This window comes from Penicillium crustosum, assembly GCF_028827405.1.
Source record: "Penicillium crustosum strain IBT 35664 chromosome Unknown utg000002l_segment0_segment0, whole genome shotgun sequence".
Taxonomy (NCBI): domain Eukaryota; kingdom Fungi; phylum Ascomycota; class Eurotiomycetes; order Eurotiales; family Aspergillaceae; genus Penicillium; species Penicillium crustosum.
The window spans coordinates 6,093,464-6,105,764 of record NW_026623123.1 but is presented as its reverse complement, the minus strand read 5'-3'; the positions used below and the strand labels follow the sequence as shown (position 1 = coordinate 6,105,764).

The window sequence follows — 12,301 nt, the reverse complement described above, 5'->3', positions numbered from 1 at the left end:
CATGTATGTTTCAGTCATGAACCTTTTTTTTTTTTTGTAAGCCTGGCTTGTTCGTTTGGATCAGGAATCCATTTGATCAGAATCGCTGTAATAGTATCGTACGTGGTAGTTTCTATCTTGCTCCAATTCATTTTTGTAATGGCTAGAGGCCCGTGGAGATGAATTATTCAATCATATGGTTGTAAGTAATAAATGGCTGTATGGTCTTGTTCTACCTAGCATAATTGATATTGGAATATAGAGAACGCAGTTGCCTCCCGTCATAGAAATTACCAATACAAATCATGTATCAAGTCATCAATTATCGGCAGACTCTAACATGCTCGCCGCTTTGTCTATCTCATCAATATCATTGACAAACTGCAGGGCTATTGGGAGACCTGATTTTTGACCAATGTCCCTAAGACGCTTCATAACCCATTTTCGGGTGTGGCCTCTGGTGACTGGGGATTTTCCAACCGTGTATAAACACCACATTAGCAGATGCCCACCCGAAGCACTCGCGTTGGCAGATAAATCGGAAGATAAATTGGCAGGAGTAGGAGACTCAGTTGGGGGCAACACAGCTCCTAAGGACTGCGGAACTGTGGCCAAAATATCGTCACCCAGAGTCTTGAGGATTTGACATGTCGCTTCAAGGGTTGTTGCTATTTGCTTTCGGCGGGCCGGTGGGAGACCCGCAGTGAGGGCTTTCGACAAAAGGTGGAATTCAATCTCGCAGACAATGACTTGAAGGATTCGAGAATTGTTCCAAAGTCTTATAGCCCACGCGGATCTGTAGAGGTCATATCGAGAATTGTAAACGAGGTCCGGGTCTCCACTGTAATCTTCAATCGTTGTATACGGTTCTTGCGTCCTAAAATTACCAAGAACGGCTTGGAAGTCACGTTGGAGGACAGCTGATTCTTCCAAGAAGTGTGCTAAAGTTTCACCATCTTTGATTGTGACCACCGTAACATCCGACAGAAGATTGACAGTCCGGGTAGCCAGCAGTCCTAGTAGCCAAAAACAACTGGAGTTGTCGGCCTGCTTGCTTGCCTCTTCTTGCAATTCAAGCATATCTCGTGGAAATGGCTCGAGACGATGAACACAGGCAGCGCACATATCTGCACGCACTTGATTGAACATGGGAATAGAGGCTGGACTTGAGAATTGGTTCTTGCCACGTGAAACCACCAGCGCCACGGTTCCTTTTACATATTGGAACCATGTTTCAAAATCGCTCACATGCTCAAACAAGCCAAGAGAGATGACTGACATTAAGGTACTGTCCTTGATAGATTCGACCGAGCAACTGAGTGCTGCGTTCACTTTGTCTATCGCTTCCCAGTATTTTGTATGGGCCCGCTGGAACAATTCAGGCTGTTGAGTGGAGTTTGCCAGGGCTGCAAGACCCACAGCTGCCATGCTGGCCATTAAGGTCGGATTCTCGCCATCAGCGCTAAACACTGCCGGCACATAGTTCAGATACCCTCGAGAGGGAGAAAGACCGCCAACGACGAAATGAAATAGAAAATAGTTGGCGCCCACCTCGTCCTCGCTCATGCTCAAAGTGCGGGGTGGGGGCGATCTTTTCAATGTTTCCAAGCCGCCTGCCTTTGCCCAAGCTTCTTTGGAGCGCTTAATTGTGTGCGTGGTTTGATCATGGAAGACCAGCTCCCATTCATCTCTATACCCTTGACATTCTTCGCGCGCACGAATGCACTGTCCACAATGGGGAAACTTCTGGTCACACTTGATACCAAAATACTCAGTACTCAACATTGAGCGAGTCCTATCCGACAGCAGATTGATTCTAGGCACTTACCCTGCGCTTGATAGATCGGCAGTTGCCGCAATTTCTGGAAGCTCGTCCACCCGGTGGCATAACTATGATTCAGAAGGGAATACGAATAAGATGAAAATGAGCACTTGGCAATTGCTCTTGGCCGTTGAAAAAAGGAAACAAGCTTTGGCATTGATGAGTCTTTTTAAGGTACAACTGACGCGGCTGCTCCGTTGGGCTGAGGGCTGAAGGCCAAGACTCAGCTGAGGACCAACCCCTTTTGCGCCAAGATCTGCAAACCACAAAGCTAACACATGGGAAGGAGCATGAGAAGTGTCCAATAGGGCTGCCAAAACCGAAAATGCCGAATATCCACTCAAATGCGCCTTGCCCCTCCATTTCCCCGAGGTCAAGAATTTGTCATTCCTGCAGATAGCCCTGGAGGGAGACATGATGAACGGAGTAATAAATACCCGGTCAGATACAGTATTAAACCATCCGGATACAGGGAAATTGGGTAATTTACACCGAATTACATACTTCTCTTACCCAGTTACTTTATGTGAACGATGTAGAAAATACGGAGTATTAATTTATTAATCACTATGGAAGCAAACCTTGGAATTTCTCCCTATATACAACTTTCTTTTCTTTTCCCCGGATTTTCGATTGCACAATACCCCTCAATTCCATCCTCGAAGCCACTCTTCACCCCCAAGACCCATCCTTCAGAAAACGAAACTCACGCCCCCATTGATTTCGGCTCGGTATCTTCCTGGGGGACTGGAGTAAGCTTCACGAAATCTTTTTCCAGAATGGCTGATATTCCCAGGGCCATGGTTATTCCCATGGCAATGATTTCCTCCAATACATCCATGCACAGATAGACCGTGGTATTTCCATTCAGTGCGAAGGAACTAAGCGTCGTGTAATCGCTGAGCGCCGAGTAGACGAGGCGAACCACCAATAACGGAATAGAAAGGGCAATGGCCAGGAACAGCTTCTTTTGGAATCTCCGCAGAGAGAAGCTCAGCTCATAGAAAAGCCAAACACTGAGGAGCACAAAGATGACGAATACAGCCAGGAAAATTCCCATGGCTACTTTTGCGAGCTTGCTAGGGCGGTAGGTTCCATCATTGCCGCTGGAAGAGTGCACTCCAGCGATACCGAGAATGAGAGCGACGAAGGTGACCAGAGTCAGCAATGCCATGGGCCTGGGCGGCATTCTTTTCTCCACATCACTATCAACGACATATGTTAGTCTCTGATTAGCGTGATAAATACTTTCGCGATGGAAAACTCACATTTGTCTCAGCAGTCCGATAAAAGTTAGCAAGAGAGGTGCAATACCAATCAGCTGGCACACGGCCACAGCAACTTTGATGTTGTGGGAATCATTGCTGATTGTCAACAGCGAGGATATACTTCCAGCGATCCGGATGAGAGAAAGGGTGACGGCATATCGCCAGATCTTGCTGCCTTCCCTCCAACCTGTCCTCTTCCAGATGAAAATGGCAGCAACGAGAATGATGGGGAACACGATAAGCTGGAGGATAGCGATGCCGTTTCGATAGCCTACAACCGCCATATCGCTTTAAATTAATAGTAAGATAAAGAAGAGGACGTCGTTGAGGTAATTTGAAGTGTGGTTGAGGATGCAAAACCGTTTGTTGAGTGGTTTTTGCGACACAGATATCTGGTATCCTTTATACTTCGAATCGCCCTTCAATTTAATGTTGATTCAGCCTCGCAGTCTTACTGCCGGCGTCATCGATTGTGACTAAATATTCCTTGTTGACTGGTCTAGCATCTATACTACCCAAATAGGAATATTATTGCAGATCCCAACGTGTCAATGGCTTGAGCCCCCTAAGCCTCGCCAAGATTGGGGCCAAAATGATCTAATCCACCCAATTCAGCCGGACCCGCTATTTTTGGTTATATCTTAGCTATATTCTGGCTACCTCCAGGGCCGATCCCCCTCGAGCCACCTAAGCGTATCATACTACAGAGTAGCAGTGATGTTCTTTACACTGCCCCACAGCATCGAAGATGCTCAATTCGGGGGAGCGCCCGAAAGCTTGTTCTGCTTTTGCGTCCGGCGTATCTCATGAACAAAGTCAATTATGTTGCGGGCCGCTGTGACGTTAAGGGAAAGGGCCATTTTTGTTTGTCAATTGGCAATGGATTAACTATTAATATTTCTTCCAGCAGTGACGTGTAAGGCGCTATTGGTGTGGTCATTAATTGCAGCATGGAATACCCGAGCTGTGTGGAATGCAAACTTATGCGGCTGGCCAACCCTCTACTTAGTATTTACGCCATTTTCTCTCGGTTTCAAGACGTATCTTCCGAGGCCTTGCTGGAGGTTTGTTTTTTCTTCTTGGTATCTAGTATTGATGTACCAAGTTTCTATTTTGAAAGCTGTCCGTTCATGCTTTTGAAACAGCCACTATAGTGACGAGGAATGTACATTGAAGTCACAATTCTCCTATGTCTTACCGGGGCAATGATATGTATCGATACACAAGATACATGAAAATTATAGACAATGAGTGCATGTCCACGTAGGGCAGTAGCCCTTAAGTATTAAGCTCATAGACATGGCTTCAAACCGTCAACACGAACCATCGAGTTTCAAGGTTGCTTTCAATCCATTGTAAACTATTTGATATATTCTAGCTTGTAACCCCAAGTTAGACAGCCATAGACGCTACAATCACAAACAACCACCAAGCAGCGAACATCATAGTCGATGGAAAAATGATCGTAGCGCCATTAGTCGGCGAAACTGATGACCTGGTACTGCTACTGGAAGGTACTGATGTGGTCGTAGCGTTGCCCGCATCCACAATTGCATCAACCTGGGCCCAAATGTTGCAAGCAGAGAAGTCAATAGTGCCAGGTGTACTCGAATTGCCGAATATCATTCCAGGCGTGTTCAGACCCTTTGGGGTAACTTTGAACGCCGGCCAAGAGATATCTCCAGTAGATGGCTTGGCACTCTCTGCCATTGCCGTCCACAAACTCATCATCTCCTTGCTGAGGTTCCATTCCGGTTGCGACCCGGTGCAAGTAGTGTTCTGGGTAGGAAAATCGAAGTCAAGATTTCCAAAGACGTATGGAATTTCAGCGGTGTGAGCGGCGCCAAAGATTGATATTGCCGACTGAGGCATTGTATCCAGCCATACGCAAGTAGAATTATGGGTGAATTCATAAATCCATGCCGGCACGTTTTTTCGAGTCGCTTGCACTGCACTCTGGTAACCGGAACATTTGAACTCGGAATCCGTGATGACAGTTGATATGGCGAAAAGCACAGCCAGCGAGGTTGAACCGTTGGTAGCAGCCTCAAACAAAGACAAAGGATAATACTTTTGGATAATATGAGCAGCGGAGCCCCAGTTTCCGCGGAGAAAAGACGTATAATCGGCTGCTGTGAGGGCTGCGACAGCCTTCGTAGTGTCATATTTTGTGAGAGTATCCATCATGCCTTCTCTTTGATCTGATGATTTACGTGGTTAGATATAGTTTTGAGCAGATATGAGTGAACATACTATATCCAAAGATTGTCGGAACCTGTATACCACGGGTTGCTGGATTCTCACTGACAACAGTACCGTCCACATAAGGCCAAAAGTGGGGCGTGTTCCTATTGAGAACACCAAGACCATTCAGAGCTCCAAGCCCCTCGTGTAGCTGTCTATCAGAGTCGACTGCACTCTGTAGATCAGCTGTTGTCTTGGACTGAAGACAGGATTTCTATCGAAGTTAACATACATTCAGAAGATAGGAAGCTTTTATACTCACATCACGAACGCTGCATCGAAGAGTTTGTGCATATGATGCACCGGTTTGTTGAACTGTTGAATTGGTCAAGAGCGAAGGTAAGGCGATAGACTCTATAATAGCACTCTTGAATAGAGAAGGTGCTTGAGGAAGAGTAGCAACAGTGTACACGTCTGTCGCTCCGGCTGACTGCCCGGTGAGAACCACCTTGTCCTAGATAACAGATATATGGTCAGATATCCGTGCCATTGCCTGACTGTATTCACATACCGGATCACCTCCGAAAGCAGAAATCTCCCTTTGAACCCAGTCTAGTCCAAGCAGAAGATCTTGAATTCCTTGGTTGCCATATATCCCTGCACTGTGCAGTGCCAGGAAGCCGAGAGGCCCGAGTCGATAGTTAATGGAGACGAAAACCGAGCCTGCATCTGCAATACTGCAGCCGTCATATAGAGAGTAGTCAATTCCACCACTCATGTCGGATCCACCGTATACCCAAATTCTAACAGGCAGCTTCGACGTTTTAGTGGCGTTGGCTGGAGTCCAAACGTTGAGGTAAAGGCTGAAGTGTCCATTGAGTTAGAAAAAAAGAATACAAACGAGTTCAAATATTATGAAATGATTTACCAGTCCTCAGACTTCGTCCCCGGTGGTACCATGTCATCCCCAAACTGAATGCAGGTGGCGGCAGGGGCCGTTGCATTCAGTGCCCCATTGTCATATTTTCCACTGTATACTTTGGGAGGCTCAAATCGAAGTTTTCCGACGGGAGGCTCAGCAAAAGGAATTCCTATGTAGTAGACTGCGTTTTTCCCATCTTTGCACTTTCCACCGTGTATGGTACCAGCGTCAACGGTGACCGAAGGAAGTGCTAAGATTAAGGTAGGAAACGTCAACAGCAGCGTAGGTGAGAGCAGCTTCATGGCTACTGGTTTCCAGGTTCTCCGGGTGAGTAAAAAAAAAAGGGTGGTTATGATCTTGAAATTTCTCGGCAGACATCCCTCTTTTATAGGGAAATTCTACGTCTCTTTCCTATCTTTCTTTTCTTTTCTGTTCTCCTTTTTCTTTTGCAAACGAGCTGACATCATGCTTCCTGCAGCAGTCAATTACTGGCTGGGTTTGGATTTTGGCCCCAGAATGCAAAACAAATCTCCGGTTTGAGAGAACGAAAGATATACAAAGTAGGTCTTTGGCCCCTAGGCTGACTGAATTCATGCAAACGAAATTTACAAAGATACAGCAGCCTCCTTCGGAAGTGCCGTGAGAGGCTGAGAGAAAATCATTTGTTATTGCTCTGTGCGGAGTACCGATAAATTGATCACCATGATCTACAACAGTAGTTACTTATTCGGGTATCATGAGGTTGAAGAAAGAACTTGAAGCGGATGTTCCCGACCCACAGCGCTAGTCCCCTTTTGGGAACTAAGATGCAACACCAATCACAGCGCTTCTCTCGACTCCACATTTCAATTGACTCTACAAGAACGAGTACGAGTACCAGTTCAAAGTTACATACTATGTAATATACTGTCAAATACTTGAATTGGACATATCTCCGGTTACTTGGGTAGCTCCTCCATAGTGATTTTGTACTTCTTTGTACTGCCGAGTCCGCTTAGACGACTACAGTCTGTGAGATAATCTAAGGATCCTTCCAAACTGCCACAGCGAAGGACGTCAGGTGCGAATACACAACAGGTAATACTTCCAAACATTCCGAGTAACGGCGCCGATGTTACTCCTGAGGAATATATCTACCAGCCATAATACCGTAATACTTAGTGATCCATCATGCCTTCTTGTTGATCTTGAGATTGCATGTTTTCAAAGCGTTGATTGGTATTGCAACTTGTTTCTCAAAATAATTTTAGCTATATAGGACTCTCATCAATTAATCCAACGCTCTCGTTCAGAGCTAGGTGATGTTCACTAGCCAGGATGATAATGTTTTGGGGCTACTAATAATTATTAATTGCTTATAGTCCCGAGGTCAGATGAAAGAGCCGACACAATAGAAATACATGACTCTACAATTGACAGAGAAAGTGGATGCTATGTAAGATAAAACAGCACCAAATAAAAGCAGGAGATCGAGAAAAACAAAAAAATATGATAAAATGAGTCCGCGAAAAGGGGCTTCTTTGTATCAACTGAGTCACCATAATGGTGGTGACCGTGGGGTATCATTCAGATTCATTGCAAAAATCACATAAAAAGAGCGCGTCCAAAAAATCATTGTCCCTTTTTTTTCATCTTTTCCGTGTGTTCACCTTGTGCGCCGAAATAGCAGATAATGTGTAATGATAACCGAGAACGCCTTGGTCATGGTGCTTGATATGGATAATTGTGGGTTAGGGATGGGTGAGGTATGTGAGATTATGTAGGTGAGGGTGAAAAAGACCCCAAATTGAATGTACGAGATCGACAAGAAAAGGTGATGCTTCTGTAGCGATAGATAACTGGTCTTGGTGTTTAGAGAAACACTAGACCTGTTGCTTTGTCCTGTGGACTGAACTCGCCGTGAAGGCCACCGTTCATGAGCTCAGCAACAATCTTCCTGCGGAGAAGTGTGATATGGCTTGGGCCAATGGCGGTTGGTTCAACCCCAATAGTAATTGCTTTTGCATTTGTTAGGAGGAAGACACCACAATCGCTCCCGTTGTCTTGCCGAGAAGAGACGGACGGCAGGACAGTCCACTCCTTATCGTTATATTTTGGCCCGAGCTCCCCACGAAGCCATTGCTTGATGTTCTTCACTTGGCGAGGGCCGCGGGATCCTAGGGAGTCGAAATACTCGATTGTTCGTTCTGCTGGTCGAATAACCATGAGGGTCCAATGGCTTGACTCATGTACAGGGATGAAGACTGTGTCGACATTAAGGAGCCCTTCGCCACCGATCTTGGCCCGCTTTGCCCAACGCTGCACTCCCTGGTATCCCTTATCGCGAAGGGTAGAGTAGAAAAATGTGTTGAAGGCGTGGAAGAGTGGCCGATCGCTAGGTCCGAGGTTTCCATGCGATTGACGGAGGTATTGAACGAGTAAACCAAGGTAGGCATTGATGATCTCGTCGTTGAGCCAGGCCTCAGGGCGAATGCATGTGACGATATCCCGCTGGTACAGATCGTCTCCGGCCAATGATTTGGCAACGGCATTCCCTTGTCCACTCCGCATGGCGTGTTGAAGTTTGGCAAGCCACTCGGGCGAAATCAGACGTACAGGGTAACCCTGTGGGACCACTCTGGTTGGACGTTGGAGATCGCGCTCGCGGGCTAATCTTTCTCTCTCTCGCTTCTCGAATTCCGCCTCGTACCACGACGCAATGCGATTGGCAGGAATCGGCTTCCTGTTGGCGTAAAACAACTGTACAGCTGAAACAGGGCCATGGGGAATCCTTGCATCTAGTTGAGCTTGTTGATCCCACGGGTCATCAATGTCCATCAGGTCATCTTCGACGGGCTTGGGGGCTTTAGTTGGTCTTGGCGATGGAACGCGCTTAGCGGTCGGAAGGGGAGGGTTGTATGGCGGTAATCGAGGGTGGAGATGTATGCCGAGATCCGTAACAAGTGCTGGTGTTGTGCGAACATCTATGTCCATGGATTCCCACCCCTTCGGTGGGACATCTTCCTCCTCGATGGTCGGGCCTTGTGATACAACAAGGGTGGGGGATTCGGGAGGAGTTAACGGGAAGGCTCCTGGGATGGGCAATTGAGAAGTATCTAAGACTGGGCAGTAGTTTAGCATATGTGACTTGAGCTTCCAAGGAGGGGCTGCCATACCATCGTGGGTTTTAAATGGAGGCTTTGAGGGCTCAAAGGGAATGGGAATATTGGGCGAGGACTCCGTGGGCTTCACAGGAGATGCGCTTCGCTTGCACCGAGGCCAGCGGAAGAAGCCCATGTTGATGCGAAACAGAAAGTCACGTCGAACGTGTGCGAGCAAGAAGGTCGAGAGCGATCTACTCGTCCGATGACGCGCTTTCAAGTAGATTGACGGTGGTCGAATGAACGTTGAGGATGTGATAAGGGAGGAATGAGCAGATAGATGAAGACAAGACTTCAAGATCCATCATTGGGCATGACTGGAATATGTACCCCGAAGCCAGAAGCCAGAATCGAAGGCAGATACTCCGCAATAGAAGAGGTATGGGAACAATATGAGCCGACGCGGTGCACCGGGTTCTTTCATCATTTTGCTGACTCATCACATATTTCCCCAGCCTCCATTGTTGTTATGTTGACCTACATGGATCTACATATTGTCACTCTTTGTTGGCCTATCTTTCTTGATATTTTTTGAGAGTTTCTTTGAATGTTATTCTTCAAATTTTGCTACATATAGTTTTCCTTTATTCTGGTCTATGCCCTTTGGTGTTTCATCTAATAATTGTCTTGTGTCGGACTCTATAAACAGCCTGATATCACAATGCGACAACCTCAAAAAGAAAGTTGCGATTGGGCATCTTTACTTGATCGCTCTTTGCCCTTGTTTCTTTTATTGTCTTTTATTGTCTTCTATGTCATGATGTGGATGGTCCCAACCTGTGTCTGCGCAGGATGTCTGACCGGATCGAAGAATGTAGCTATGGATATTGTTTCCAATGCTTATGTACATGGGCAACGTGAAGGATATTTCTCAGGTGGCATGCTCCAGCAAAGCCTACTGAGCTAGGAGCAGACCGGGGAGGTGGTGGGGCTAAGAAGAGGGGGACTGCAGCGAATTGCACTTCTAGCAATACATTTCCACCCTCGTTATCGGTTTCCAAGCCCGATTACGTCGAATAACAAGGGTGCGACTTCGATGACCACCCATGGAATACCTAAAGGAGCCTGGTATCAGCAAATGTTGTGTCAAAATCCAGGGGGTTCACATACCCGCATATACAACCAATTTCGTTATTACCTCCACGTCATACCGCACACGGGGCTTCTTGATTTGGGAGAACACTTCTTTTTCCTCCCTCTCCCCAACCTCGAAATCTATCGAAGGGAAAGGTGTTGTCGGCATGTCAGAATTCACATCCGCCGCAGATAAACTGGGGCTGCCTCTTCCCATCATGCCTTCGTAATCGTCCAGTGATGCCATCTTTCTTGGCCCCACGGGCGTTCCATTGGGCTTGAGTTGATCCTCTGCGACTGGGGAAGGACGATTGCTTCCAGACTGACTCTCGCGTCGACGCTTTTCCCGGTACGCCAGGGTCTCATACGCATCAGCCTCTGACTGGGGACCAATTGAAACGGCTCGGCGGCGAGGATGGCGCATTGTGGTAATGATGTCTGGGATGTCAGAGAAATTCGGAAGAACGTCGTGATCCTTTAGGTTATAGGGAATGGTGGTGTATTCACTAAGAACATATTAGCAAAACTTCCACGAGCAGGAAGAACGTTCAAACTTACGATGCGGTGGTGAAGAAACGTCGGGGGAGCAAAAGACCGAGCTTCTCCAGGGTCCGGAAGATAGGTGGTAGAATGCGCAACAGCGCGGGTTTGGTTACAGTTCTCCAAGCAAACACGCACAAAACGCCCACGACCAGACGAACAACAGTCTTAATCCAGCCCACGGTCTCGAGGTCGTAGGGAATTGATCCAGAAGGATAACCGACCCAGATATCGGCGAAGTGCCATGAAGACAAATCCACGCCTAGCATAACTCCTGCGAATGCAACACTATCGTCGAAGCACGGGCAATCATCCGCCGGCTCTGGATGGACGCGGACGAGGAATATAATCAGAAGCCCCAGCATGGAAATCTCCATCAATGAAGCGGATAAAATGAATTCCTCAAAGGCAGGCCCATAATAAAATTGTACGAGGCCAATAGCCGCACCCATAGCACATCCAACAGTACAGTCCAGCATCCCATGCATTCCGCAATACAGTCGACCCAATACAATGGACACGACGTAGATATAGGTGATGGCTTGGAGTAAGAGGGTGACCTGCGCGCTGAGAGTTGATTCTGGTGAGCCAAGCAGGGCCAAAGCATAGACCGCAACTGAGACAGCATTAGTTGAGTGTGTAGAAGGGAATCCATATTCCAGTGCTGCAGAGCCGGACATGGTGATTCGCTGAAGTGGAGGGGAGAGAGAGGCCGAGGAAGGCAGAGCAGGTCCTTGAGGAAGCCGCTCCAAAAGACGCCCGATGCTAAGATGTGCACCAATCTATAGACAATCGTCATCAGTTACAGAATTCCACCTACGATTTCAATTTCAAAAAGAAAACGTACCCACGACCCATACTGGGAGAACCACACCAGAAGAGGAAGGGCAAAAAGACCATGAAGAAGGTATGGGTGCCGAGGTTAGCCGTGAATGCGAAATACGAGTCGAGAGTTGGCGTGCGGACTTTCTCCTGCACCCAAGCCAAATATGGCGTCTCATATCGGATCAATGGGATGAGCTTTTGTCGCGGCCAGTACCGCCAGAGGGGTAATCGATTTGAATCTACGTCGCAAACGTGTAACGGTTAGCGGACGTCGCGATAAGCCATGGGTGGACCAAAAATAAAATTAAAAAAAGAAACGACTCGCATACAGTGATTCAGACTCTTCAGTCCAGCATCGGGCTGGTCCTTTTTGCTACCCATGATGTAGTGTTATCGATCCAGACAGTGTCGCAATCGGATGGATCCCATAGATGGACAGGCTGCTGCCTGCCGGTCCGTTTGAAGGGTTTAGGGATATAGAGGTTTAGAACATAAGGAGCGAAATGAAGTTGGATTGAAGCAAATGATATAATGGAGAAACACGATG

The 12,301-nt window shown here is 47.2% G+C and overlaps 5 protein-coding genes across 5 annotated transcripts; all 5 read right to left on the bottom strand.

The window, feature by feature from the left end:
- Positions 1-297: 297 nt before the first annotated feature.
- On the bottom strand, positions 298-1,764 carry N7487_005816 (Zn(II)2Cys6 transcription factor domain-containing protein; the record flags this gene model as incomplete). Its single annotated transcript, XM_056873563.1, has 1 exon — positions 298-1,764. The coding sequence occupies one exon, from the start codon at positions 1,762-1,764 to the stop codon at positions 298-300; it is 1,467 nt and encodes a 488-aa protein (XP_056731283.1).
- Positions 1,765-2,507: 743 nt separating this feature from the next.
- N7487_005815 (uncharacterized protein) lies at positions 2,508-3,353 on the bottom strand (the record flags this gene model as incomplete). The annotated part of the gene is made up of 2 exons (XM_056873562.1): positions 2,508-3,006; positions 3,070-3,353. The coding sequence occupies 2 exons, from the start codon at positions 3,351-3,353 to the stop codon at positions 2,508-2,510; spliced, it is 783 nt and encodes a 260-aa protein (XP_056731282.1).
- A 1,108-nt stretch (positions 3,354-4,461) lies between these two features.
- Positions 4,462-6,477, bottom strand: N7487_005814 (uncharacterized protein; the record flags this gene model as incomplete). The annotated part of the gene is made up of 5 exons (XM_056873561.1): positions 4,462-5,270; positions 5,323-5,527; positions 5,576-5,767; positions 5,825-6,116; positions 6,182-6,477. The coding sequence occupies 5 exons, from the start codon at positions 6,475-6,477 to the stop codon at positions 4,462-4,464; spliced, it is 1,794 nt and encodes a 597-aa protein (XP_056731281.1).
- A 1,549-nt stretch (positions 6,478-8,026) lies between these two features.
- Positions 8,027-9,451, bottom strand: N7487_005813 (SUMO protease ULP1; the record flags this gene model as incomplete). Its single annotated transcript, XM_056873560.1, has 2 exons — positions 8,027-9,276; positions 9,331-9,451. The coding sequence occupies 2 exons, from the start codon at positions 9,449-9,451 to the stop codon at positions 8,027-8,029; spliced, it is 1,371 nt and encodes a 456-aa protein (XP_056731280.1).
- Positions 9,452-10,302: 851 nt separating this feature from the next.
- On the bottom strand, positions 10,303-12,298 carry N7487_005812 (Phosphatidic acid phosphatase type 2/haloperoxidase; the record flags this gene model as incomplete). The annotated part of the gene is made up of 5 exons (XM_056873559.1): positions 12,084-12,298; positions 11,773-11,993; positions 10,948-11,711; positions 10,426-10,895; positions 10,303-10,370 (listed from the first exon to the last, which is right to left on the bottom strand). Exons 1-5 carry the CDS (start codon positions 12,133-12,135, stop codon positions 10,303-10,305), a joined length of 1,575 nt encoding a protein of 524 aa, XP_056731279.1. The 5' UTR covers positions 12,136-12,298.
- Positions 12,299-12,301: the final 3 nt, after the last annotated feature.